The 26,647-nt window shown below is 50.8% G+C and overlaps 2 protein-coding genes across 5 annotated transcripts in view; one reads left to right on the top strand and one right to left on the bottom strand.

Annotated features, from left to right (window-relative positions):
- The window catches only part of RPS7 (ribosomal protein S7), a 119,572-nt gene that overhangs the window by 15,775 nt on the left and 77,150 nt on the right, over positions 1 to 26,647 (bottom strand). The window lies entirely within an intron of this gene.
- RNASEH1 (ribonuclease H1) lies at positions 2,902 to 25,457 on the top strand. Of its 4 annotated transcripts, none has more exons than XM_058682420.1 (9): positions 2,902 to 3,084; positions 3,937 to 4,052; positions 7,313 to 7,471; positions 9,659 to 9,758; positions 10,610 to 10,664; positions 11,000 to 11,084; positions 12,156 to 12,280; positions 13,802 to 13,920; positions 24,706 to 25,457. In XM_058682420.1, exons 1-8 carry the CDS (start codon positions 2,954 to 2,956, stop codon positions 13,886 to 13,888), a joined length of 858 nt encoding a protein of 285 aa, XP_058538403.1. In that variant the 5' UTR covers positions 2,902 to 2,953; the 3' UTR covers positions 13,889 to 13,920; positions 24,706 to 25,457. The 4 variants fall into 4 exon arrangements, with proteins under 4 accessions (XP_058538403.1, XP_058538406.1, XP_058538404.1 ...); XM_058682423.1 differs by lacking the exon at positions 24,706 to 25,457 and adding an exon at positions 19,555 to 22,144; XM_058682421.1 differs by lacking the exon at positions 24,706 to 25,457 and adding an exon at positions 14,509 to 14,803.

The following is a 26,647-nucleotide window of genomic DNA, read 5'->3' as shown; positions in this document are numbered from 1 at the left end:
TTCCTATGTAACAATATATCATCTGTAGACATCTGTGACCTATCAGGGGGATGAAAGGTAACTGCTCAAATATTAATATCTAAAATACAGAAATACACTTGATTTTTATCATAAGCTGATAATTTGCTCATCTTCAATATATTTCATCAAAAGCAGCACCAGTGTTCCCATTAATCTTCATGGAACATGGACAGGATGAAAAGAACTAATGTGACATTGGGAACGCGCTTGGTGTATCGCACCAGGTCAGAGGCTGCACACTGTCTGTATTCACAGCCACCGCGCACAGCGTCATTATCTCCGTGTTTCAGAGGAGAGAACAGAGACTTTCAGCAACTCACCAAGTTTATACAGCTGGTAAACTGTAGAGCTGAAATTTGCAGTCAGTGTGTGTGAACCACCTAGGTCAGGGGCAGGGGAGGACAGGTGCACACACACGCTGCATTGCTACCCTCGCCCCCCCCCACCCCCGCGGTGTGCTCATACCACATGCCCCACAGAAGTCCACACCACTCCATGGTGCCAGCACACCAGGAACCTCACCCCCGTTAGCTGAGGTCCTCCTGAGGTTGGGAAAGTTGATTGACAAAGCCCTGCTGACCTGACAATCCTCAGGTATTACACTTTGCTAAGAGGTCACCTTTAGGTAAATAACAAAAAAAGTACACTGTCTCTGGAAGGTTGCAGTTAACATGTCCTTAGCTCTGTAATCACGTTCCTTAGGCTACATGGGGGCATTTTCTACAGTTATTCCGGCTGAAGGGGCAGATTTGGAAAACCACCCCCAACTACTAGAAACCTGCGGGCGTGCACATGGAAGGGGCAAGTGGGGGGGGGGGCAGGGATATCCCAAGCCTGTGTGATGCCCAGCGTTTACTTTGTAAACATCCTTCTCCAGTCAGTAAAAATATTTTCAGTTAGAGGTGGCTGGGTGGCTCAGTAAGTTAAGCCACTGACTTCTGCTCAGGTCATAATCTCACAGTTGGTGAGTTCAAGTCCCCCATTGGGCTCTCTGCTGATGTGAGGTTTTGCTGTGGAATGTAGCAATGTAGTTTTGCTGATTGTTTCCTTCGTTGTGCAGAAGCTTTTTATTTTGATGAGGTCCCAGTAGTTCATTTTTGCTTCTGTTTCCCTTGCCTCCAGAGACGTGTTGAGTAAGCAGTTGCTGTGGCCAAGGTCAAAGAGGTTTTTACCTGCTTTCTCCTCAAGGATTTTGATGGCTTCCTGTCTTACATGGAGGTCTTTCATCCATTTTGAGTTCATTTTTGTATACGTGTAAGAAAGTGGTCCAGGTTCATTCTTCTGCATGTCGCTGTCCAGTTTTCCCAGCACCACTTGCTGAAGAGACTGTCTTTATTCCATTGGATATTCTTTCCTGCTTTGTCAAAGATTAGTTGGCCATACGTTTGTGGGTCCATTTCTGGGTTGTCTGTTCTGTTCCGTTGATCTGAGTGTTTGTTCTTGTGCCAGCCAAGTTAAATTTAAATTAGGGAAGTTGAGATTTTTAAAGTGGATGTTCCCTGAGTTCACACGCAAGAACACCCTTGACCATAGCAAGCTCTATCTCCCCTTTGCTGTTCCTTCTTCCTTCGCTGTGCCTGATGCAAGTGCATGGGCAGTGTTGGCTTCCCGCCCCGCCCCCCAACCCCCCCGGGCGGGGTTGGGGGGGTGGGTGGGTACAGTCAGACTCTCCGGTGTCTGGCACGCACTTCTCAAACAGGTGGCTGGGCGATGTGGTCTCCTGGGTCACGTGCCCATCTCCGCGGTTCCTGGGTGCTCAGCTTGGCTTACTCTAGTTTGCATACTCAGGGCTTGGGCAGCGCGCGCTAGCTGTTCCTAAGATTTCCCGAACTGAACACCGAAGGAAAATTAAAGTCATTTAAAATTAATTAGAAAAGCAAGGCTTGCCAGTGGACAGGACTTTTCAAAGAAGTTGATTTGCTTACCAAAGTCAGACATCGGGCAGAATTCTAACGCACTGCCTTTTCAGCTAAATTTGCTCCCTGGGTCCCCGCGCATTAAGAGTAGGACTCCTGCGGGTCACACACCCACGTGGGTGGGGTGGAGGCGGCCCAGCCCCTTTCCCAGGGGCGCTCCTGAGGGAAGGCGCTGCCCTGCCTCCGGCCTCGGCTTTTTCATCGCGCAGTGCCAGTGTTTCGAGCCACTGAAGCAGTAGAGCGCAAGCCACCTCTTTGTTTGGGTAGTGCTGACAACATACCAAGGGGGCAGAGATCGTCCGCCACAGCAATGTGGAGGGGCCTCGGGTGGCCCACGCCGTCCACCTGGCCCTGACCCCGCCCTTCACTCAGCCCCGCTCCGCCCTCCCGGCTCCGACCCCGCCTTTCACTCAGCCCCCCCGCCCCGCCCGGCCCCGCCCCTCATCGGTTACGGCCCCAGACTCCGCCCTTCGCTCACCACCGCCCCGCCCACCCCGCCCAGACCCTCCTCCCCTTGCGCGGCCCCGCCCCTCAGGAGGTACAGCTCTGCTCACACCGCCTAGACCCCGCCCGTACGCGGTACCGCAATGCACACACCGCCCAGACCCAGCTTCTTACTCGGTACCGCCCTAGACCCCGCCCCTCACGCCGTACCGCAGCGCACACACAGCCCAGACCCCGCCCCTCACGCGGTACCGCCCTAGACTCCGCCCCCCAGTCGGCACGGCCCACACGCCCAGACGCTGCTGGGCTCCTCACATTGTACTCCCAGCCCACAACCCTAGTCCCCATCCACCTCCGTAGGCCCCGCCCCTCCCGGACCGCCCACGTCCGACTTTCTGAGGCCAGAAAGTTGATCCGGAAAAGCCCAGGCGCTAGGCCCCTAGGCCCCGCCCCTCGTCTGCGGCTCCGCGGGGACGCGCGTCATCTCCCCGCGCCGCCGCCGGAAGCTGGGTGTGTGTGACGACAGCGCCAGGCGCGGAGCTAACAAGTTCGGCGATGGCTGGCAGTGAGTGATGACCCGGTTACTGTCCGTCGCGCGCAGAGTCGTTTTGGCCGCCGTGCGCTGCAGCGCCCGCGGCTGCAGCGGTCTCGGCATGTTCTATGCCGTGAAGAGGGGCCGCAAGGCCGGGGTCTTCCTGACCTGGTGAGTGGGCGGCCCCGAGTCGCGCCCCCGGCAACCGCGCGGCTGGGAGGCGGGCTGTCACCCGGAGCTCGCGGCCCTCGGCCTGGGGTGCAGCGCGCGGGGGCCCGTCTTCGCCGGCGTCGGCTCGCAGGTCCCGGCCGGAGGCTCCGACTTGCGTTCCATGTCTGTTGGCATTGTCAGAGATGCCACGTATAGTGTAAGGTGACCAGGGCTCTCCGCTTATTCCTTCCTTTTTGTTTCAGTGAAACAATTTCCAAGTGGTTACACGTAGCGGAACTCTGAAGGTACCTAATCGAATCTTCCCCGTGTCTTTAAAAAGAGCAATTCTTATAAACTGATATTTAGGTCCCTGTAACAACCCTTTAGGTGGGTGAGTTTATTATTTTCAGGTGTCGTTCCCGTGGTCAGGAAACTGATGGGGCTAGTAAGTGATGCGGTAGGACTTGCATGCAGGTGTTCGGATTCCAGGCCAGGATTCGCCCCGCCGTAGGATACCAAGGTTTATTATCCGTGTGTGTGCGTGCCCGCCCGCAGTTGTTTACCTGTGCAGCGGTGCTACTGAGGTAGAGGCAGCTCAGAGGCTCACCTTTTTGCTGTAATGAAATGTTAGCAGGGTTTTCTTTTCCGAACACCCCAAAATTCTAATGCGTTTTGAGATTGAGGAAACTGTCCCTGACTGGTGTGCCGTCTGGCTGGGACGCAGCACTACAGGGTGAGGTGTTGGACGGGAAAGAAAACCACACACGCTTTGCCCCCACGGAGCTGACGGACTTTTGCCACGCTATTCCTAACCTCAGAATCTGTTAGAGGATGAGTAAGGGAGGAAGGAGGTAACACTGCACTCTGTTCCAGGAGCGAATGTAGAGCCCAGGTGGACCGGTTTCCTGCTGCCAGATTTAAGAAGTTTGCCACCGAGGAGGAGGCCTGGGCCTTTGTCCGAAAGCCTGCAAGCCCGGATGGACCAGAAGGTAGTCAGCCGCGCTCATCGTGGTGGCGTTTTATCAAAGCCTTGCACGGCCCAGCGTCACTTGATCTGTGTAGCTGCCTTCGTAACGGAGCAGATAGGATCGTTTGTTTCCATTTTACCGACAAGGAGACAGGCGGAAAGCAGTTTACCTTAGGGAGTTCTGTTAGTACCTGAGTTAGAAACAGGCCAGGACACCAGTCTCCTGCTCCATTCAGTGTCCTCACTGTACTTAATTTTATCTTTAAAAAAATGCTTGTTCTGTTATCGAATTGAATGGGCTACAGTTTTGAAGTGGTGAGCGTAGGTTGTGTCAGTGCATGCACCTGTATGGTGTGTCCTTTTTGTGTAGGACAGTCACATGATCGGAATTTCCCTCAGTTTCACGTAGTGCAGAAAGTACAGTTAATTGAAGCGTAATTCCCAGTATAAGGAACATCAGGTGTGCGGGACTAAGGGTGCCTGCCTTAGAGCACAAAATTTTAAGAATATAGTTAACCCTTGAGCAACACGTGTTTGAACCACGTGGGTCAGCTTATGTGTGGACTTGGTTGTATTTATTACATAGGTTTACTTGTTATATTTTCGTTAATAACATTTTCTCTTGTCTAGCTTATTCTATTTTAAGAATACGATATAGGGGCGCCTGGGTGGCGCAGTCGGTTAAGCGTCCGACTTCAGCCAGGTCACGATCTCGCGGTCCGTGGGTTCGAGCCCCGCGTCGGGCTCTGGGCTGATGGCTCGGAGCCTGGAGCCTGTTTCCGATTCTGTGTCTCCCTCTCTCTCTGCCCCTCCCCCGTTCATGCTCTGTCTCTCTCTGTCCCAAGAATAAATAAATAAATTTAAAAAAAAAAAAAAAAAAAAAGAATACGATATATAAGACATATACAAAATATGTGTGAATTGATTATTTACATTACCAGTAAGACTTCCGGCTAACAGTAGGCTATCAATAGTAGTTAAGTGTTTGGGGAGTCGACGGTTATACTCAGATTCTCGACTCCGCAGGGTGTTAAACCCCCCCAGGTTGTTCAGGGGTAAACTGTACACCTTAACCGACTTTGAAAAAGTGGTGTTTCATTAGCTTTACTCAACAGACTTTTTTTTTTTTAAGCTTATTTATCTATCTATTTTTGGGGGGGAGAGAGAGAGAGAGAGAGAGACGGAGAGAGGGAGAATCCCAAGTGCGCTCCGCACTGTCAGCGCAGAGGCTGACGCAGGGCTTGAACTCATGAACTGTGAGATCATGACCTGAGCTGAAACCAGGAGTCGGACGCTGAACCGACTGAGCCACCAGGCGCCCCTAGTGTTAGGTGTTGTGATCACTGTTATAATCCCACTGGCAGCCCAGATGCAGATTGTGTCCTATTCCAAGTTCAGAAGTATGGCTCTTGTCTTAGTTGGGTTCTTAACACCTCCTTTTCACTGCTTTTTTGTTTTAACCAATTAGCAATTTATTCAGACTTCAGTTTTCCAATATGTTTCTGTTCATTAAATACTCTAAGTCCTAGGGAAAGGTATTTCTTTATATCTATGAGTCACCTTTCTTAGAAGTTTACGGAGACTTCCTAGTTAGTGACGGATGTATATAAATTAGGATTTAACATTTTTGGTGTTCAAAAATTATAGCAAAGCAAAAGTGTTAGCCTCTTTCCCAATTTTTCCCTTAGTGTGACCTATATTTTTATTTTGGGATTTTTGAGCTATTTGCCAGTTAACTGCGATTTCTGTAAGATGATTTGGGGTTAACTTAAAAAACACAGTTTTGTGAAGGAAAAAATTATCTGACGTGGCCTCTTTTTCCTTCAGTCTTATCTATCCTTTAAAAACTTTCATGCCAGGGGCACCTGGGTACCTCAGTCAGCAGAGTGTCTGGCTCTTTACTTCGGCTCAGGTCATGATCTCATGGTTTGTGTGTTCAAGCCCCACATCAGGCTCCGTGCTGATAATGGGGAACCTGCTTGGGATTCTCTGTCTCTCCCCCCCTCCCCCTCCCTCTCCTCCTCTCTCTCCCCCTCTCTCTCCCCCTCTTGTGCTCTCTTTCTCTCTCAAAATAAATAAACCTTTAAAAAAAAACCTTAAAAAGTAAAAACTTTCATGTCAATTTAACCTTCTTTTACTATAAATAAAATTGATATTTAGAGCAGTATTAAAATTCTGCAAGATTACCCTTTGACCTGTACTTGTGTTTTGGGGTTTACATGTATAAAGTACCTAGAGGTATATTTTTAAGGTAAATACAGGGTTACACAAATGTAGCAGAGTGGAAATACCAAACGTTACTCTATATGGTGACTTCACTCAGGTTTTGCCTAGATAACTTATCTTAGCGGTCTTCTGACAGGTGTGGGTTGAGAAGCTACTCCAGGCAGGACATCCTGGCTTGGATGTTAACAGGGTTTTCTTTTTTGAACACCCCAAAATTCTAATGTGTTTTGAGATTGAGGAAACTGTTCCTGACTGGTGTACCTATGTGGTAGGTGTTCAGTCAACATTTGAGCTCCATTTCTCCATCCCATTAGGGGTTTAGAGCTTAAAGTGAACTCTGTAGTGTTGGGCTTAGTTGTTGTTTTGGAGATAGAATCAGCTGCTCCTTCTGTGCCCCTATTCCCACTCTGTAAAACGATAATGTAGGGGAAGCTGCTCCCACATAACGTGAGAGAGTATGAGAATCCCTTCGGGGTTAATCCCGACTTCACCTTACCCTGAAAGAAAATTGTGCAGCTACTGCCCTGAAGGAATTCATTCCCTTCTGCTGTTTGTTTCTGTTCCCTTTCTCAGCGTGTCCCGTTATCTGTGTACGTAAGGTTTGGTTACCCATGCCCGCCTAACTTTCTTGGAGGCCTTGACCGAGTCAGAGTGTCTACAGTAGGGGGTAAGGTGTTGAACCATGGACGCCAGTGATCTTACGTACAAAAGTTGAGTCCTTGTTTTCTTTGTCTGGGGAGAGAGTCCCTCAGACTTTGACACTGCCTGCCATCCCCGTAGGATGCAGAACCTTTGGTATATTACACTAGAAATGTTGCTCCTGCCTTCAAATCGCCCTTACCAAGCTTTTCGTGGAAAATTCAGAGTCATTTCACAGGCCATCAAAATCTGGGATGGTGTGGACTGCCTGAAGTCAGTTCTTCTTTATAGGGCTACGTACAGAGGGTATTCAAGTCTGATTCGGTGATAATACAGAACTTACTGAATTTCTGGATTCTTAAGCATTTTATGTTGTGTTCCCTTTTTCCTGGTTTTTGAGTAGACTCTATCTTTCAGGAGAGAAAAATGAACATGTACAAGAATCACAAGGGAAAACAAACAAGCGAGTCCGTGAGCCATTGGACGGAGATGAAAATGCAGAACCGTGTGCGAAGCATGTGAAACAGAACGCAGAATCGGTGCCTTCAGTTAGCAAAGACACTTTTTCTTACATGGGTATATTTTTCTTGGATTTGTAAATATTCTATGTAATAATCATGAAAATAGGTGTAAAAACTATTCCCACTTAATGGGGGAAATTTGAGCTAATGTTTACCATCTTTATTCTTTAAAAAAAGGGTTTTTTTTAATGTTTATTCTTGAAAGAGAGGGAGAGAGAGAGAGAGAGAGAGAGACAGAACATGAGTGTGGAGGGGCAGAGCAAGAGAGGGACACAGAATCCGAAGCAGGCTCCAGGCTCCAGGCTCCAGGCTCCGAGCTGTCAGCACAGAGCCGGACGCGGGGCTCGGACTCACGGACGGTGGGATCACGACCTGAGGTGAAGTCGGCCGCTCAACCGCCTGAGCCCCCCAGGCGCCCCCACCTTCATTCTTATCTGAAAAGATTAATTGAAAATCTAAGGTTACTCTTGTAGTTGATCAAACTGCAGAATTCTTAAGACTTTGGACTTTCATCAGAAAAGCGTTATGTGGCCTACAAATGAAAAACATTATAATCTTTTGAAATATCAGTATTCTCTGTGCACACAGGATTTCAGGTCACACGAGAGAGTGCAAAGGCTTCAGCTTCTTCACATAAGAAAGGACCTGCACAGAGCTCTCTTTCAGCACCAGTACCTTCACCGTGGACGTTTAGCCTCTGCAAAACATGAATGATCTCACGTTGTCCTCTACCTCTAACTCCAGGGACCAGTTTATATTTAGTGACTTATGGTACACAAAGCACCTTTTTGTGTTTTAGACGTATGAACAGAAAATAGGAATAACTAGCGTTGTTATATAAACCACTGTATTTGTGGTTCCAAGTTTTCTCCAAGAATAAGCCATCTCATAATTTAATGCAAGGAAAACCAGTAGAAAATGTTTTGTTAAGCCGTATCACAAATGTATAAACCGGAGCGGCTGGCTGGCTCAGTCGGTAGAGCATGTGGTTCTTGACCTAGGGGTGTGAGTTCAAGCATCACGTTGGGTATGGAGCCTACCTTGAAAAAAACAAAACCGTGTAAATCAAGTTTGCAGTTAGGTAAAAAGACCAAACGTTCTTGATTGGGTTGTTTGCCAGCCGTAGTCAGAGTGTGTATCTGTGGAGTGATTGAGGGATGGCCATTTCTAAGGTACTAACGGTGGCTTAAGGTATGGTGGCACCTGGCGCAGTGCCTGATGGGTACTCATTTGAAACAGTTCGGTGACCAGGAAGGTAGTCATGTTGAGAGCGCCAAATTCAGTTGAGCCAGGGATCCTCGCCCGGCACCCACGCTCCCCCCACACTCCCAGCCCCGGGGATCCTCACCCAGCACCCATGTTCCCCTACACTCCCAGCCCCGGGGATCCTCTCCCGACACCCATGCTCCCCCCACACTCCCAGCCCCGGGGATCCTCGCCCAGCACCCATGTTCCCCCACACTCCCAGCCCTGGGAATCCACCCGGCACCCACGCTCCCCCCACACTCCCAGCCCCGGGGGTCCTCGCCCAGCACCTATGTTCCCCCACACTCCCAGCCCTGGGAATCCACCCGGCACCCACGCTCCCCCCACACTCCCAGCCCCGGGGATCCTCTCCCGACACCCATCCTCCCCCCCACACTCCCAGCCCCAGGGATCCTCGCCCGGCACCTGCGCTCCCCCACACTCCTGGCCCTGCTCTGGTCGGGAGCGTGCTGTTCTATCACTTAACACCTTCCCTCCTCTTCCCTCCTCTTCCCTCCCTCTGTGCCTTGTCCGGCCTGCAGTCCTTTTGACAAACAGCTCATAGAGCCAGGCCTCTGTTTGCTCCCATGGCCCTGCTTTTTAAGACCTGCCAACTCAACCCCTCCTACCGCCCTGCTGAGCGTGTTCTGGTCACATCTGGGGCCCTAGAGTGGCCTCAGGTCAGTCCTTTTCTGCCGTCTTCCTTACAGCACTGGTATGTTGATCAGACCCTCTGTCCTGATGGAAAGAATAAAGACCATAGTTTCCTTGAGGCAAATATACTAAGAAAAAAAATTAGACCAACGTTTATCAGAGGACTAGACCTTCTAGCGGCCAGGTCAGGAACTGATCATGTTTTCTTGGACAGAAAGTACTGACCGCATCGAACAGTACCCTCGCAGTTTAGCCTGTGGACGCTAGCTCAGTGAGTTTGTGAAATAGATCCTCAGTTTTAGTGCTCTTGATCCAGTGGCACTCACTGAATTCCCTCTTCCAGGAGACTTTGTCGTTGTCTACACTGACGGCTGCTGCTCCAGTAACGGGCGCAGGAGGGCACGTGCGGGAATTGGTGTTTACTGGGGACCAGGCCATCCTTTGTGAGTAAACAAAAAAGCCCTCAAATCTGAGTGAATCTTGGCCCAACACTTGTGAGGGAACAGCCCTGGGTGTGACCACCTGGCGCGCGGCTTTGGCGGAGGTGACGGAACCACGAGCTTGGGCTGGTGCTGACACTGACAGCTTTGTTGCTCAGGACAGAGGCCTCAGCCTTCCTTTCTTGGCTCTGAGTCCTGACGCGTCTGTGTGTCTCGCTGACAACCTCTTATACCCAAATGACCTCCCTGCCCCCGCTAAGCGAGTCACAGGTCTCCTGCGGGGTGGTTTTGGCAAGGATGTCCCAGGGGCAGGTCGCCAGACTTGGAACCCAGCGCGTCCCCATGACTCTTCCGAAGACCTGGGGGCTCAGAGGTGACCTCCCGTTTTCCACAAGGTGCAGAGTCGGGATGATGCCAGGTGTGGTCATTCACAGGTACCCGCAGCAGTGTTAGGCGTAATGTAAGATAAACTGTTCGGTGATCATAAGGCTTTGACATTTCTCTTGATCTGTGGTCTAACTGAGTTCTTTCCCCTTAGTATCCCACTTTAGCTTTGAACCCTGTAAGAGGTGGCGAAATTGGGTTGCACTGAGTGTCTGGGCTTAGTGTTCATCTGAGACCATGCACTAATGTATTTTAGGGCCAGAAATAAAACTTTGCTTTTGACTTCTGGCCCAGGATTCTTTACTAGACCATCCCATGATGCTTTTCCATAAAATGTTAGTACTGTCGGCGTGTTTTGTTTGATGCTTTGATATGTCAAAAAAATACATACAAGCCTATCCTCCATTGAGAGGCTTATGGAATCACTTTGAGAATCGACTTCATCTTCCTTTGTATCGTTTTGAAACCAGGAACTTAGGCATTAGGCTTCCCGGGCGGCAGACGAACCAAAGAGCAGAAATTCATGTAAGTCGTCAGACACATTTCCCACCAAGTGTTACGTCCGTCGTGGCGGTGAGCTGCATACACGCTGTGTGTGTAAGATACTCAGAGTCCAGAAGAAACTTAGTTTGTGGTTACTAGCAACTGCAATGGGTGGGATTTCCCAGAAAAATCCTAGAAGTGCTTGCACAAAAACGTGCAAATAGCTGTCTGTGTAGCATTATTTCATAGAAAGGGTATACCCCTTACACTTAGCACAGAAAGAGAAAGACTGTTAAAGTGGCGGAGTGATTTTGAGCGTTAGCGAAGTTGAGCGTTGAGCAGTTTCTGTAGTGTGCTGACTGACTGGTTTCTTCAAGGCCGCCTGCAAAGCCATCGAGCAGGCGAAGGCTCAGAACATCCAGAAGCTGGTTCTGTATACGGACAGCATGTTTACTATAAATGGTAAGCTTCTACCTTTCGCTGCTTCTGGTGTTGTCCTAGTAAAGCACAAAGGGAAATGGCATTCCCTTCTCCAGTAGGAGGGATTGCATCGCGGCAGAACGCAGACGGCAGGTGGGGACCACGTTTGGTTCGTCAGAGATCAAGAAAAGGCTGAGGTTCTGGAGCCCAGTTCTGCTGCTCCGCTGTGTGCCCCACAGCCAAGGTGTTTGTCAGGCACCGAGCACAGGGCGGTGGGGTCGGTGTGCCCCTGCTCTCGTGGTCCTTAGAGTGTAAACAGCATAAGTACCTTTTGGGGGGCCGTGCTGACAGCTCCTTCGGGAAATTCCGTATTCAGGACGCGGGGCGGGGGGCTGGGGAGGCGGAGAAGGCGGCCTCTTAGGCTGGGAGCTGTGGGTCAGCACAAGTCTGAGCGCAGGGCTGAGCAGGGGAGCGTGCCAGGCCTGTGCCCCGGGCCAGAGGACAGCCCGTGCGGGCAAGTGGCAGTTGCATACGCTGGGCGTCTTGCATCCACACGACTCCTGAAACAGAATGCCGAGGGCACCGGTGACAGTCACAACAAAGTTTATTGCAATGAGAGGCAAGGCCGACCGATCGGGACCAACACTCTTGATCAGCGTGTGGCCTCGAACAGCCGGGGTACAGAGTTTTTATAGCCGATCACATCATTTTATCATCACCTGGGAACAGAACAGAGAAACAGTTCCCAGATGAGTTAGAAACACCCCAGATGAGGTGATTATTTTAGACTTTCTGCCATTAAGTCGCAACCAGTGGATCCTCCTGACCCTGCCTCTGATGCTCTTTTTTTTGAACTTTTGTTTCCTTAATTGGTGAAGCCTAATTTACAAGAGTATGAAGCATAATTTACAAGAGTAAAGCAAGGCTGTTATCTCTTAACCTTCAGTGTCCGAACAAAGCTGTTATTTCTCAAGCTACACATTAGCCCTACGCTAGTTTAACCTTTACAGGCGGAAGAGTGGGCGGGTGAAGGAGGGAAGTCTGGGGGAGGAGCAGAGACCGGGACATTCGAGCTCGCGGAGCTTACTTGACCAGAGCGTGTACTTCTTACAGGGATCACTAACTGGGTTCAAGGTTGGAAGAAGAACGGGTGGAAAACGAGCACGGGGAAAGACGTGATCAACAAGGAGGACTTTGTGGTGCTGGAGCAGCTGACCCACGGCATGGACATCCAGTGGGTGAGTGTGTTCCCAGCCGGTGCTGTCACCTGGCCGTCAGGACCAAATGTTCTAAGTTAACTGAGAGATCAGTGGTTTCTGCAAGTGATTTAACGACTTGAGAGGTAAAATAACTGTTTGCACGAAATTAACATCATAGCGCGTATTCGAAATTGGAACACACTTGACTCTCGATCATCACAGAAGTAACACTGCTCATTATTGGTATGATCGTGTGTAGACCACACTCTTCAGGCAGCGTTATAGACGGATGTTCCGTATTCTTTCTGCTGTCTTCGCGGTGCTTACTAGTGCCTGGCCTGGGCTCCCTCTCCTCCCCTCCCACTGTTAAAGTGACTTGTGACAGTCACTGTTGGTTTCTTGGGAATCAGCCATAATGTCAAGATAAAACTAATTTATGAGGAATTTTTAAAAAGTAAAGTGTGATAAGACTTTAGTAACATGACTTCTTTTCCAACATGGAAATGTTTTTCGTTTTTTTTTAATTTTTTTTTTTTTTTTTTTTTTTAATATTTACTTACTATCGAGAGACAGACACAGAGCATGAGCAGGGACGGGGCAGATAGAGGGGGAGACACAGAGTCCGAAGCAGGCTCCAGGCTCTGAGCTGTCAGCACAGAGCCCGGCGCGGGGCTCGAACTCACAAGCTGCGATTTTATGACCTGAGCTGAAGTCAGACGCTTAACCGACTGAGCCACCCAGGCGCCCCTGGAAATGTTTTTCTCATCATAAATAGTTTTTAGGGGCACCTGGGTGGCTCGGTTGGTTGGTTGAGTGTCCGACTTCGGCTCAGGTCGCCATCTCACAGCATGTGAGTTCGAGCCTCATGAGCCCCGCGTCGGGCTCTGTGCTGACAGCTCAGAGCCCAGAGCCTGCTTCATATTCTGGGTCTCTCTCCCTCTCTGCCCCTCTCCCGCTCATGCTGTCTCTCTCTGTCTCTCAAAAATAAAAAATAAAAATAAAAAAACAAACATTATAATAAATAGTTTTTATTAAAACTACCTGTTCAAGCAATACAGAGCACGTTGAACGACAAGCATTGTCTGAACCCTACCCTGTCGTCCCTCCCCAGGACTACTGGGAGCGGTTTGGTGAACTAGGGTTTAAATTTGCCTTTCAGCCATTTAGATATGAACAGTGGTTATATACATACGTCCCTTCTTTTGGACAGCATTTAAAGACAATAAAGTACGTGCACTGGATACATATCTGTGTGTCTGTACATACATGTGTTTTGCCGGGAAAGCCCTCCCAGTTCCATCATTCAGTGGGGAAAGAAGGCAATACAAACAGGAAAATCAAGTTTGTGGAGAATGAGAATGGGATTGTTGCAAATGCCTGCATTGCACAGGTGCCCTGGGCAGGCAGGCTGTGCTGTCGAACTGTGTCAGGGGGTGGGGAGGCGAGTCCTGTCCCACTCTGGCCACTGGGAACAGTTGCGTTTTTTACAGTAAGGGTGTACTCGTGTATTGCTTATGTAAAAAACCAGTGAAGATAAAAGAAACAAAATTTATTTAACAGATGCATGTTCCTGGTCATTCGGGATTAATAGGCAATGAAGAAGCTGACAGATTAGCAAGAGAAGGAGCTAAGCAATCTGAAGACTGAACGAAGCAATTTTAATTCTTGGAAAAGCTTCCGTGAGTGACTCTTTTCTTACCTTTCCTTACTGGTGTGAAAAGTAAATCCGAAAGTACATCAGAAGGTCATTCTGTGATTCCCTGTGGTTACATGTATAATACATTGAACAAATTTGAGATCTGAGCATTATTTGAGATTTCAGCATTATGCTTTATTGGGTTGGACACTGTTCTCATTAGTTTTATGACCATCTGGACAGAAATTTTAGGACTTGATTTAACAAGGCATGAATACAGCAGTGGTTTTAAAATGCAGACCGGAAGTCTGGAAGTATTCTAAAAGTGTTTATTTACCTTACAGTTGGCAGGATTCAGTCTCAGAATATTCTGGTTGACTTGTATCTCTCTGTGGAGTAGAGCAAGTCAGGGCTGGGCCCACACCTCGGTGCAGAGAGAGCGGACTGGGTCTTACCTGCCCGGGCACCTGTGCGCAAGGCAGGCCTGCACGTCCGTAGTCCTGGCTGCTTGACCACTGATAGGAGCAGTTACTTACATAGCAAAATGCATAAATAAACCTTTTAAAATTTCTTTGGCTGTTTTTTGTTTTGTTTTAATTTTTTTTAACGTTTGTTTATTTTTGAGAGACAGACTGTGAGCTGGGGAAGGGGCAGAGAGAGGGAGACACAGAATCCGAAGGAGGCTCCAGGCTCTGAGCTGTCAGCACAGAGCCCGATGCGGGGCTCGAACCCACAAGCTGTGAGATCATGACCTGAGCCAAAGTTGGATGCTTAACCGACTGAGCCACCCAGGCGCCCCACTTTGGCTGTTTTTCTTAAAAGCACTGTGCAAGTTAAAGTTTGATATATATAATTGTTTACTTTTACCTTTATTTGTTTACTACTTTGTTTTATCATAAAAACACACAGAAAATGACACAAATGTATAGCTTCTTGAATTATTTCTGTAAGGTTAATTCCCAGGCGAGAACTAGAACTTTGCTGGACACCCCAGAAAGGCTCTCCACGTTCTCCAATCACAGCCCCTCCCTCCCTCCAAAATTAATCCTGACTTTTACAGAAATGACTTGCTTGTGTTTCTTTATGGTAATTCGGCCTTGTGTACTTTTTTTTTTTAACTTGAGATTTCTTAAGTTTCTTCTTTTTTTTTTTTAATTTTTTTTTTTCAACGTTTATTTTTATTTTTGGGACAGAGAGAGACAGAGCATGAACGGGGGAGGGGCAGAGAGAGAGGGAGACACAGAATCGGAAACAGGCTCCAGGCTCCGAGCCATCAGCCCAGATCCTGATGCGGGGCTCGAACTCACGGACCGCGAGATTGTGACCTGGCTGAAGTCGGACGCTTAACCGACTGCGCCACCCAGGCGCCCCATTCTTAAGTTTCTTTAATTTACAGGTTCCCCTGCCATTTATTGGGATCCTCACAAGGTTTACCCGTTGAGGAACCTGGGCCACTTGTCCTGTCGTTTCCCACGGTCTAGATTTCTCCATATACACTCTACCGGCACTGTGTGGCATTTTCTTTTGTCTTCTGAATTTCCTGCAAGTTGGCAGCGGGACCCAGAGGCTTGATCAGGATCGGGTTCCACGTGTTCAGCAAACGATAGATGGTCGCGTGCGGTCACTTGCAGCTGCAGGCTGTGGTCGTCTTCTTGGTGTTGGCAGCTGCCGGTGCTCAGTGTCCGGATCCACTCGTCGTTCAGGCTCCAGAGTGGTGACACTCTGGGACGTTGCCCATAGTTATCGGCTGGAGTGGTTTCAGAAGATGCTTCCTGTCGCCTGTCCGGTTATGCCGTGGTGGCGTTCATTTAGGGAAGTCAGCAGACATGCAAAGATGATTGGTCTGTCGTCTTTAGAGGGCGACCGATCAAGGTTTTTTATTTATATATTTTCATAACGTGTGTCGTGAGCTTGTGTACTTTTGCCTGCTTGACAGGTTTCAGGTCATTGCGGTTTTTATCTTTATTGAACCCACATGGTAGCTTCTTTGGCCTGTAGGAGGGAGGTTCTTCCGGTTGGCTCTTGATTTCTTTGGATATTCATGTGGACACACATGTGCACTGACCACACCCATTTACACGTGTAGACCACAGGCACACTCGTGCACAGTCCACGTGCCCTGGCATGCTCACACACAGACCACGCATGTATGTGCCCCCAGTCGTCTGCTCCATTGCTGTCTGCTGTGTGGGGACTCAAGACCCATCTGTACATTTCCTCCTCCAGATCTGGAATTGGCTGTTCCTCTAAGAATCTCCCCTCCCCTCCCCTCCCCACTCCTCCCCTCCCCTCTCTTTCTTTCCCTCCCTTCCTCTCTTTCTCTCTCTTTCTTTCTCTCTCCCTCCCTCCCTTTTTGTTTCTCTCTTTCTTTCCCTCCCTTCCTCTCTCTTTTTTTCTTTCTTTCTCTCTCTCTTTCCCTCCCTCCTTTCTTTCTCCCTCTCTCCCTCCCTCCCTTCCTTTCTTTCAAGGTAAGGAATGTCCACACCCAATATGGGGCTTGAACTCATGACCCCAAGATCAAGAGTTGCCTGCTTTGCTGACTGAGACAGCTGGGGGCCCCTGGCAAAAAAGGTATTTCAGGTGCTCATTGCTGTGGGGTTGGTCTTTGCCTCTAGGCCTTTTCAGGGAACAGAATTCTAAAACATGCACGTACACATATTTTAAAGATAAAATATTTGAGTTCGTGTTGATATTCTCAATAGAAACTCAGGATTTCAGAGTACTTAACTCTTCTATATTATGTCTGTGTCTCCTTCTACACTGAGGATCCTGGGATAGATATTCCTTAATTACCAGCTCGCTTTTTTCCATTTGAACATGCAGTGTGTGGATACGAACACTAACGTGTATTCTAGTGAAAACAGTGCTGGGTGTACGTTGCCGGCCATTACTTGATCAGATCTTCCCCTCTTGCCCTCCTCTGGTCTTCCTCCTGTGCATTTCATGGCCACACAGCCAGTGTTCGGTCAGTGTCCTCTTGGAAACCAAATTGCCTGAGCTCCCCACGTTGAACTTTGTTTGTTTGCTTTCTGCTTGAAAGCAGTAGGATAGAAACCCTTGGCTCACATTTTCTTTCCTTGAGCATCTAAACCACCGATTTTGTTTTCTTCCAGCATGAAAAGCCTAACAAGTCTTATGTTCCTTCTTATAAGTCATGTGCTCTTTGCCTAGATGTCCAGGGCGTGGGTTTCTTGTTCTTGTCTCTCCAGTCCTTACTGTGTCAGACTGTGTCCCTGTGTCCCGCGTCGGTTGCCCGCGGTCAGAATTTGCAGGAATATGGTGAGCTCTTGGCGCGTATATTTCCAAATCTGCTGCTTCAGGAAGCTTGCCTTGAATTGTGGCTTAGAGTTCTGTTTTTCTTGGTTTTCTTTGGGGTTCTTGTTCTGTGTATGGGAACATCTGGTTTAGCCATCCTTGGTCTTTTCCTCTTTTTCTTGAATCTCATTTATGTTTTAAGTTTCCTTTGTTTTTGTTTTTTGTTTTTTTTCAACGTTTTTTATTTATTTTTGGGACAGAGAGAGACAGAGCATGAACGGGGGAGGGGCAGAGAGAGAGGGAGACAGAATCGGAAACAGGCTCCAGGCTCCGAGCCGTCAGCCCAGAGCCTGACGCGGGGCTTGAACTCACGGACCGCGAGATCGTGACCTGGCTGAAGTCGGACGCTTAACCGACTGCGCCACCCAGGCGCCCCAGTTTCCTTTGTTTTTTAAAAGTTGTCCTCCTGGTGACGTCCTGTCTCTGAAGGCATTACTTACTGTCTTCATTTGCTCTCGATTCTCATTTCTGAAAGTAGTTGTCTTTCTAGTTTTCTTGAGTTCTGTCACCTTATTTCTGGTGTTTTCTAGCACTAATTTGCCTCCCTCCCATCTTGGATCTCGTTGTTTGAGGCTTTGAAGCCGCACATTTGGACCTGTGTGGTGTCTGTCTGGAGTGCTCTCGCTGTCAGCAGGCTTTTATTTTCCTTTTCTTTTTTCTGAAAATAGCTCTGCGTGGGATCGACACTTTCCTGTCGCTAATTTTCCTAAACATTTAGTTCAGGTCGTTTTTCTCACTCCACAGAGCTCTCTGCTCTTTTGAATCTTGAATAATGCTAAAAATGTGGCGGCTGGCTCCCAGCACTCTCCCGGCTCTGGCCCTGCCCCGCTTGCATTGGGTCCCTCTCCTTCCTGTCTCTTGTCCCTGTGCTGTGCTGCTGGCTGTGTCCCCACAACACGGGTCCCTGCCGGCTCGGCTGCGGTGGATCTCGGGCTCCACGGCTCCAGCCCTCAGACCTTCTTGAAGCGGGTCCCTTGCACCCGTCACCACCGGGGGAGGACAGCCGCCCTGCTCCAGCCACCGGCCTCAGGCCGGCCCACCATGCTTTGCAGTGGACACCCGCTGTTTCCTTTGGGGTTGTCTTTTCAGGGGCCTGTCAGGACCCAGTGGCCCCGCTGTGCTTTTCCCCATGGGTGTGCGGGCTGTGCTGGGCGGGCCGTGCCCTTCACTGCCGCACGTTGGCTTTGTGGAGTGCCCACACTGCTGTGCTTTTTAGCGGCTTTGTGGCGGTGTGATCGACAGGCAGCAAATGGCGTGAAGGTAAAGTGGGCCGTGGACTCACCTGGGAACCTCTCGCCAGGACTGCCTGTCATCCCCCCCCCCGCCCCCCGCCCCTCTGAGATCCTTCCCTCTTTGACCCCATCCCCCGGGAGACCTTCCGTTTGCTTTTCGTCGCTGTAGACTAATTTGTGTTCTTTGGGATTTTGTATAAATAGAGTTACGCAACATAAACTGTCTGTGGCTGGAGTTGCTTTCGTCGGTGTAATTATTTTGCCCCCCCCCCCCATGGGTGTCAGTAGTTGGCTTCCCTTCACTGCTAGGTGGTGCCCCTTGTAGGCATGTCCCAGTCTGTGCGCCCATCCTCCCGTTCGAGGCTGTCCCCTCCGTTTGGGCTGTTGTGGAGAGAGCTGCCTGAGCACCGACGGGCCAGTCCTTCTGCGAGCACGTGCTCTGATTGGAACAGCCGGGCCACAGGGCAGTGGGTGCTCGACTTCAGGGAACGCCAGCTGACCCCTCTGGCCATTCGACTTTCCCACCAGCACGGCAGGAGAGTTCCGGTTCGCTCCGCGTCCCCGCCGGTGCTTCTGGTCACCTCGTTCCGTTACGTCCGCGGTTCTGTTTCAGGTGAAGACTCGGGAAGATCCCACAGCGCCCTCGCTGCCGCCACTGCCCTGTTCCCCCCCAAACGTCTGATTTGGCTTTAATGGGGCGGCGCCTCTTCATGGGCCCAGGATTGGAAGTACAGAGGCGAGAGATCGAGAGATCGTGCCTCCCAGACTTTCCAGGCTGCTCGGCAGTTTGCACGAGTGCACGTACCGTCCGTGCGGAACCGAAAGTGTGTGGAGCTCTAGGTAGGAGGAGGCCCGGCCGCTTTTCGTGAGAAGGGGAACAGGACGCCTTCAGGAAGCACATTCCTTCTTGGGGTTGCCTAACGTGCAGCTGCCTCATTACAGCTCCAGAGAGTCGTGGTTCTGTCTGCTTTGTCAGCTCCCGGAGACATTCGAGGGCTGCCGCGTAGGCCAGGCGGGGCGCCGTGCCGTGAGGGACTGCCGCATAGACCAGGCGGTGCGCTGTGTCGTGGAAGATACCAGCTTTTCAAAAGCTGCTGCTGCTCTCAAAATGTGCTCCTGATGCTTTGCAGACGGAGGCTGTTGGAGCGTCCCCGTGTCTTCTACGCCAGAGCGACGAGGCGGCTCCATTGCTGGGGGTCGAGAAAACCGAGAGGATCTCTGCCTTCTTTCAGGACAGGCTCATGGGATGTGGGCGAAACGAAACAAATCCGGAGAGCTGGTCCCGGGTGGGCAGCCTGCATGGTGGTGAACCGGCGCCGTGAAGCCACACGTCGGTCCCAGTGGGATCTGTCCTGACGGGCGAGCCTGAGGCCTTAGGTCACGTGTCTTAGAAAGACCTTGGTCTCCATTTCCAGATGTCTCTTAATGTTCACATCCTGGTAGTTCCGGAACGGGACGGGAGAGCTGCTCGGGAACAGCCCCTTCTCTGTGACGGGTCGGTCGGACTCTCGCTGCTCCGCCACAGCAGGTGTCCGAACTAAGCATCCAGCACCTCCGCAGAGTGTCTCTTTGACGTACAAATCCTGCTTTAACCTAATTTTAAAACCCAGAGGCCACCTTACCTGAGTCATAGCTGCGATGGACTGTGTCCCCCAAGTTCATATGTTGAAGCCCTGACCCCCAATGTGGCTGGTATTGTTATGCCCAGAATTTCGTGATCCCCAAAGACCACCAGGGAGCCGAGTCCGATGCAAAAGCAAAGAGCCTTTATTCGAGCTGGCTCGAGCTCGATCCCCTACCTGCACCGACAAAGCAGTGAGATGACACAGCGGTGAGGTACCGGAGAGAGAGTGAGTTTCAAAAGGATAAAGGTTTTATTGGGGCCTACCTAGGGGCAGTTGGTGAGGTAATGGCTGTGGCCTCAGCCGATTGGCTGGGGAAGGATCGGAGTCCTGTTACGCAGGTCGCCAGGCGTGTTTTGATGGGGAAGTTTGAACGGGTGAGTGTGAGCGGGAGGTTACTCAAGGGGAGGAGGCGTGGTCAAGGTGAAGGACACAGAACAAGATGGAGTCGCTGGCATAGGCCCACCCTTTCAGTAGATACAGATGGGGCCTGTGTGGAAGTAATTCAGGTTAACGAGCTCACTTCCTGCCTGCCCTTGCCACTGAGGAAAGAGGAAAGGCGGCTTGAGGACACAGCAAAGCCAGGAAGAGAGCCCTCCCCGGAAGCAGATCACTGACACCTTGATCTTGGACGTGGCCTCTGGGATCGTGAGAAGTCCACGGTCGAGCCCCCGGCCGGCGGCGTTCTGTCCGGCCGCCTGAGCGGGGTCCCCAGCCACGGAGGTCTGCTGAAGGCCAGTCTCCTCTCCTGGGGAGGAAAGGAGCGTGAGGTCCAGTCCTCTACCCCTCGGTGGCTACCTCTCCTCTGCTTACCGTGCGGACAGCAGGACTGCGCCACGTGAGCCAGGGCGCGTGATTCTTCGGAGATTCTCCGCTCGGTGGATGTCAGTGAGGCAGCCCTGCTCTGTTCAGTGACGGGTTCTCCCGAATGTAATTGTAAGTTGGTAGCGACCACGTTGTTTTGCTGAAGCCTAGGAATCCGAAAATAAAAGTCGAGAAATAGGACTGTGGAGAGAGGAGATGATTACTCCCATATTTGGTCTGTGATTTTTTTGAAAACTAGAAGAATGTCTAGTTATTTAGATTTAGGAATCTCGACACTGGCTGGGACTTCCTTCTCTGTGACAGGACCTAGTGAATCGATGGGTCTGCTTAAAGGTATTCAGACAGACTCTCCGCAAACTGCGAGAAGAGACCCTTGAGATCTGTGTTTTCCAGCAACCGCTTGTTCTGCGTTTTCAAAGCCAGCGGGTGATAAGCAGCGAGGCCTGCTCTGGTGTCTGGACCTCTGCTGGTGACCTTCGGTTTTTTTTGTTGTTATTTTATGTTTTGTTTATTTTTGAAAGAGACAGCATGAGCCGGGAAGGGACAGAGAGAGAAAGGGACAGAAGATCTGGAACGGGCTCGTGTGTGGGACTCGAGCTCATGAACCAGACCGGGAGCTCATGGCCTCAGCCGACTGGGCCGCCCAGGCGCCCCATTTTTTGCTTTAAACGCCCGAGCAACACGAGAAACCCCTGTCTTGAGGCAGACGGAAGCGACCGTGGTCAGGCCTGGAGGACGGGGCCTGGGGACCCGCTGGCTGTGAGCCGGACCAACGTTAGCGGCGCCCGGGACCTGTCCCCACTGCATTGTGTCAGCAGAGGCCTTCGAGGCACATGTCGGGTCAGCGCACAGCTCCCTTCTCCCTCTGAGCCTTCTGTAGGCACATGCGCTCCTAACACGTATGACCTCACTGCAGTCCCCTCATGACCAGCGCACCGTCCAGCGGCTCCAGGCTCGGTCCCGAGGGCATCGTGCTGCTGAGAGGGCCACCCGTGCCCTCGGCACTTCAGGACGCTCCTGGGGACCCCCTCTGCCGTGTCTGGTGCGCCTGTCTCCACGGCCTGCTTCCCACCATCTCTGGGTGGAGTGGCTCGAGGCCCGACGCAGCCTCCGTGTCAGCCGGAACCTAGCACGGCGTCTGCTGGTGCGGGTGACGGCACCGCCAGCCGGGCCCTGAGCACGTGGGACGGAGTGTAGCGACCTGTCTCGGCGGCGGTGTGTTCTAGAACTGTAAATGATCTTCAGTTTTTAATTAAAAAACAAATTCTCGGTGCTTTCCTTTTTTCTTTTCTTTTTTTTTTTTTTTTTTTGACGTTTATTTATTGTTGAGACAGAGAAAGAGCATGAACGCGGGACGGTCAGAGAGAGAGGGAGACACAGAATCTGGAACAGGCTCCAGGCTCTAAGCTGTCAGCACAGAGCCCGACGCGGGGCTTGAACTCAAGAGCCATGAGATCACGACCTGAGCCGAAGTCAGACCCTCAACCGACTGAGCCACCCGGGAGCCCCTCCTTTCTTCTTTTTAAATGTTTTGTTATTTCGAGAGAGAGAGAGAGAGAGAGAGAGAGAGAGAGAGAGATAGATAGATAGAGATACACACGGTGAGCGGGGGTGGGGCAGAGAAAGAGGGAGACGGGGAAGCCCAAACAGGCTCCCTGCCGTCAGCACAGAGGTCAGCACAGAGCCCAACGCTAAGGAGCTGTGAGACATTGGCCTGGGCGGAAATGCCCAGCCAGCCAGGTGCCCCTTGGGGGCTTTCTTAAAGTTTTACATGTGCTAATTCGTCTCTAATCACTCCCTCGTTATTGTTGAATAGTTCTTTTCTTTCCCAAAGAAGCTCGCGTGACCTGGAGAAAAGTTACGGAAGATGGTTAGGGCTCTGCAAGGACCGAAGACTGCTCGACGAGTTTCACTTGCTAGGAAGGGATTCTCCCGCGGAAACTGCCCGACCCTGCAGGCCTGCCCCCCCCCTCGGAGCAGAGGGCTCCCCTGGTCTCCCCATGTTTGTCACATCCCGCAGTGAGAGCGGTTCCTTTTGTTTTTGGGTGTTTGTTAAAGTGTGATGCGCAAGTCCTGCCTTGAGGTTATTGGGTGTTAAGAGAATGAAGCGTGAAAAGAGAAATTGAAACTAAAACAGCATTTTCAAGGTTATATGGCTCTTCCTCCCGTATTACCCCCAAGGAGCACATCCTTTATGGTTTTTTGATAAAGGCTCTGAAAACGATTCTTGGGTCATTCGATTATAACTCTTGGCCACCACATTGTCACGATTCAGCGTGACCCGTGTCTTTCCCTAGGGCTGTGTTGGTGACCCACCCTCAGAAGGGCATCTGTGTGGGGCTCGCTGTTTGTCACAGTGAATCTGCTGGGCCTCACCCAGGGCCTTGCGGTGAATGACTCTTTATCCTTGTCTGCAATGAGGGCAGGGGAACAGTTCCTCTGGAAAATTGTCGTGACGGGGCCCGTCGTAATCTCGTCTACTGTATGGGTTGACCAAGAGGTTGGGAAGGCACCCTACTTGTTCTGTGATCCCCAGAGAGAGGAGGCCACTCTGGGTCAAATGTACGTGTGTCTGTGTGTGTGTGTGTGTGTGTGTGTGTGTGTGTGTGTATCCATACTGCTTTTCAGAAGCCTTTGCATTTTTCATAAAAAGTATCCGTAAGTCTGTACCCGCACTAATATTAAGTCTCCCCATACCTTTTCTGTAGATACTTTTTCACCTTTGCCAAGGCCCTTTACCAGACTCCTTGCGCTAACTTACATTTGAGATTTCTGGAGAGGTTGGAAATCTTTTTATAAATCTAGATGGTTTCCCATCTAAAGAAAGTAAATACTACACCTTTATTCAAGCCTTTTTAAAGGTACTTCGGAAGAAGAAACAGGTATGGCATGTGACTGTAGTTGATAATATTGTACGGTATACTTGAAGTTTGCTAAGAGTAAATCCTTTTTTTAATTTTGGGAGAAAAAACGCATGATTGGGGAGGGGCAGAGAGAGGGAGAAAGAGACCATCCCATACAGGCTCTGCACTTACCAGCACGGAGCCTGATGTGGGGCTCGAACTCATGAACCGTGAGATCATGACCTGAGCCAAAGTCAGAAGGTTAACTGACTTGAGCCACCCAGGCACCTCTGCTAAGAGGAGATCTTAAGCGTTGTCCATGCACACGTACAAATAAAAGTTTACCTGTGAGGTGATGGATGTGTTAATTAACTTGATGGTAATAATCATTTTACAGCGTGTGTATAAATCAGCACATTGGCCAAAAGGAGACCCACACAAGTATAGTCACCTTGTCTTTGACGAAAGGGCAAAGACAACTCAATGGAGCGAAGATAGTCTTTTCAACAAATGTTGCCAGAAAACTGCATCCACACGCAAAAGAATGAATCTAGACCCAGACCTGACACTCTTCACAAAAATTAACTCAGAATTGGGGAGCCTGGGCGGCTCAGTCGGTGAAGCATCCAACTTTGGCTCGGGTCATGATCTCACAGTTTGTGGGTTTGACCCCCGCATCGGGCTCTGTGCTAACAGCTCGGAGCCTGGAGCCTGCTTCGGATTCTGTGTCTCCCTCTCTCTCTTCCCCTCTCCCGCTCGTGCTCTGTCTTAAAAATAAACATTACAAAAAAAGATTTTTTTAATTAACTCAGAATGGATACTAGATCTAAATGTAAAACACAAAACCATAAAACTTCTAGAAGATATCATAGCAGAAAAGCAAGGTGCCCTTGGGTGTGGCGGGGCCTTCTTAGATCCAACACCAAAGACACAAGTCATGAACGAACTAATACTCTGTACTTGTTAAAATGAAAACCTCCTGTTCTTGAAGGGCACTGTCGAGAGAATGAGAAGACAAGCCACAGACTTGGGGAAAATATCTACAAGAGGCACCTCTGAGAAAGGACTTCTCCAGAACATACAAAGAACTCAAAACTCCAGAATTAGCAAACCAACCCGCCCAGAAAATGGATCGGTGGCCTTGACAGAGACCTCACCGAAGAAGACACACAGGTGGCAGGCAAGCCCCTGAAGAGCCGGTCCACGGCACAAACCGTCAGGGACAAGCGGTTTACAGCCGTCACGCCGCTGCGCACGTACCAGAGTGGCCCAAACCCGAACTCCAACGGCACCGGATGCTGGTGAGGACGCGAGGCCTCGCGAGTGCTCACTGCTTGCTGCCGGGGACGCAGGGTCACGCAGCCACTTGGGAAGACGGTTTGGCGGGTTCTTACAAAACGAAACCTACTCTCACCACGCGACCCGGCAGTCACGCCCTTGGTACTCACCCAAAGGGGTTGAAAACTTATGTCCACCCAGAACCTGCACACGGATGTTTGTAGCTCTATGTGTAACAGCCAAGCCCTGGAAGCAACCGGGTGACTGGACAAACGCCCTGGAACATCCATATTCGCTAAACCGTAACCAACTATCAAGTCACGAAAAGACGCGGAGGGACCGTCAATACACGTTACTGAGTGAAAATCGAATCTGAAAAGGCTATGTGCTGAATGATCACAACTCTAGGACGTTCTGGAAAAGGCAAACCTGTGGACACAGTTAAAAGGTCAGGGGTGGCCAGGGGTTGGGGTGGGAGCAGAGGGAGGGATGGGTGGGTGGGGCCCACGGGAGTTTTGGGGCCGCGAGAGTGCTCTTCGTGATACCGCAGTGCTGGGTGCGCTTCGTTACCATTTGTGGAGACCCCCAGAACGTGCGAGACCACGAGTGAGTCCTACGCAAATTCGACGCCGGGCGATGATGCCTCAGTTTACCTTCGTCAGTTGTAACGCATCGACCCTGGGGGGGGTGGGGCTGGGACGCGGGGCTCTAGGGGCCATCTACCTTCCTCCTAACTTGGCTGTGAACCTAAAACTCTAAAAGAATAAAGTCTTTTAAACATCATGTTGTACATTTACGTATAATTTTGTCAACTCTGCCTCAGTAAAGCTGGGGGAGGGGTGCCCGGGCGGCTCAGTCGGTTAAGCGCCCGACTTCGGCTCAGGCCATGATCTCGCGGTGCGTGGCTTCAAGCCCCATGTTGTTCATGTTGTTCTCTGTGCTGACAGCTCGGAGCCTGGAACCTGCTTCGGATTCTGTGTCTCCCTCTCTCTCTCTCCTCCCCTGCTCGCGCTCTGTGTCTCTCAAAAATAAACATTAAAAGCAATTTAAAAAAAAAAAAAGGAACAACAGTGGATGTGGAGTTCCTGAGTTTATGTCCCGGCTCCTCCTTTAGTTTGGCGCCACTCAGATAGGCAGGGACTCGGGCCGGACCTGGGTGCGGTGCTCGGGTTGCCAGGGGGGAGCCCCGGAGCCGGCGAAGAACAAACCGCAGGGCCCAGGGCCCAGGCGAGGCTGGAGGGACAGGAAGCCAGACACCTGCAGAACAGAGTCCTGCGACTCCCCCGGGCCACAGCAAGGAGGTGGTGCCGGCCGCCCGCACGCCTCCGGGGTGGGCTCGGGTGTTCACCTGCTCCCGCTCCTGCGAGACGCGGACCAACGGTCAGCAGTGCGTCCGGAGTGGGCTCTACCCAGATTCCAGCCCGATGTTTCTTCAGCGTCTCCCCTCGGACCTCTGACGGACGTCGCAGACACAGCCTGTGCGACCCAGACTCCGCTCTGCCCCCACCCTAAATCCACACAGCCCGTAGTCCACGGTCTCCTCCGTCTCCACCCGCCACGACTCCGTCCTCCCAGGCTCTCAGGCTGACCGCCCCGCGCCTGTGCCTCACATCCCTGCATCGTCAGCTCTGGTTGGCCTTCGTGCAAAACCGGTC

The sequence above is a fragment of the Neofelis nebulosa genome, chromosome 9, assembly GCF_028018385.1.
Source record: "Neofelis nebulosa isolate mNeoNeb1 chromosome 9, mNeoNeb1.pri, whole genome shotgun sequence".
NCBI lineage: Eukaryota > Metazoa > Chordata > Mammalia > Carnivora > Felidae > Neofelis > Neofelis nebulosa.
This window is presented reverse-complemented; position numbering and strand designations above follow the sequence as displayed.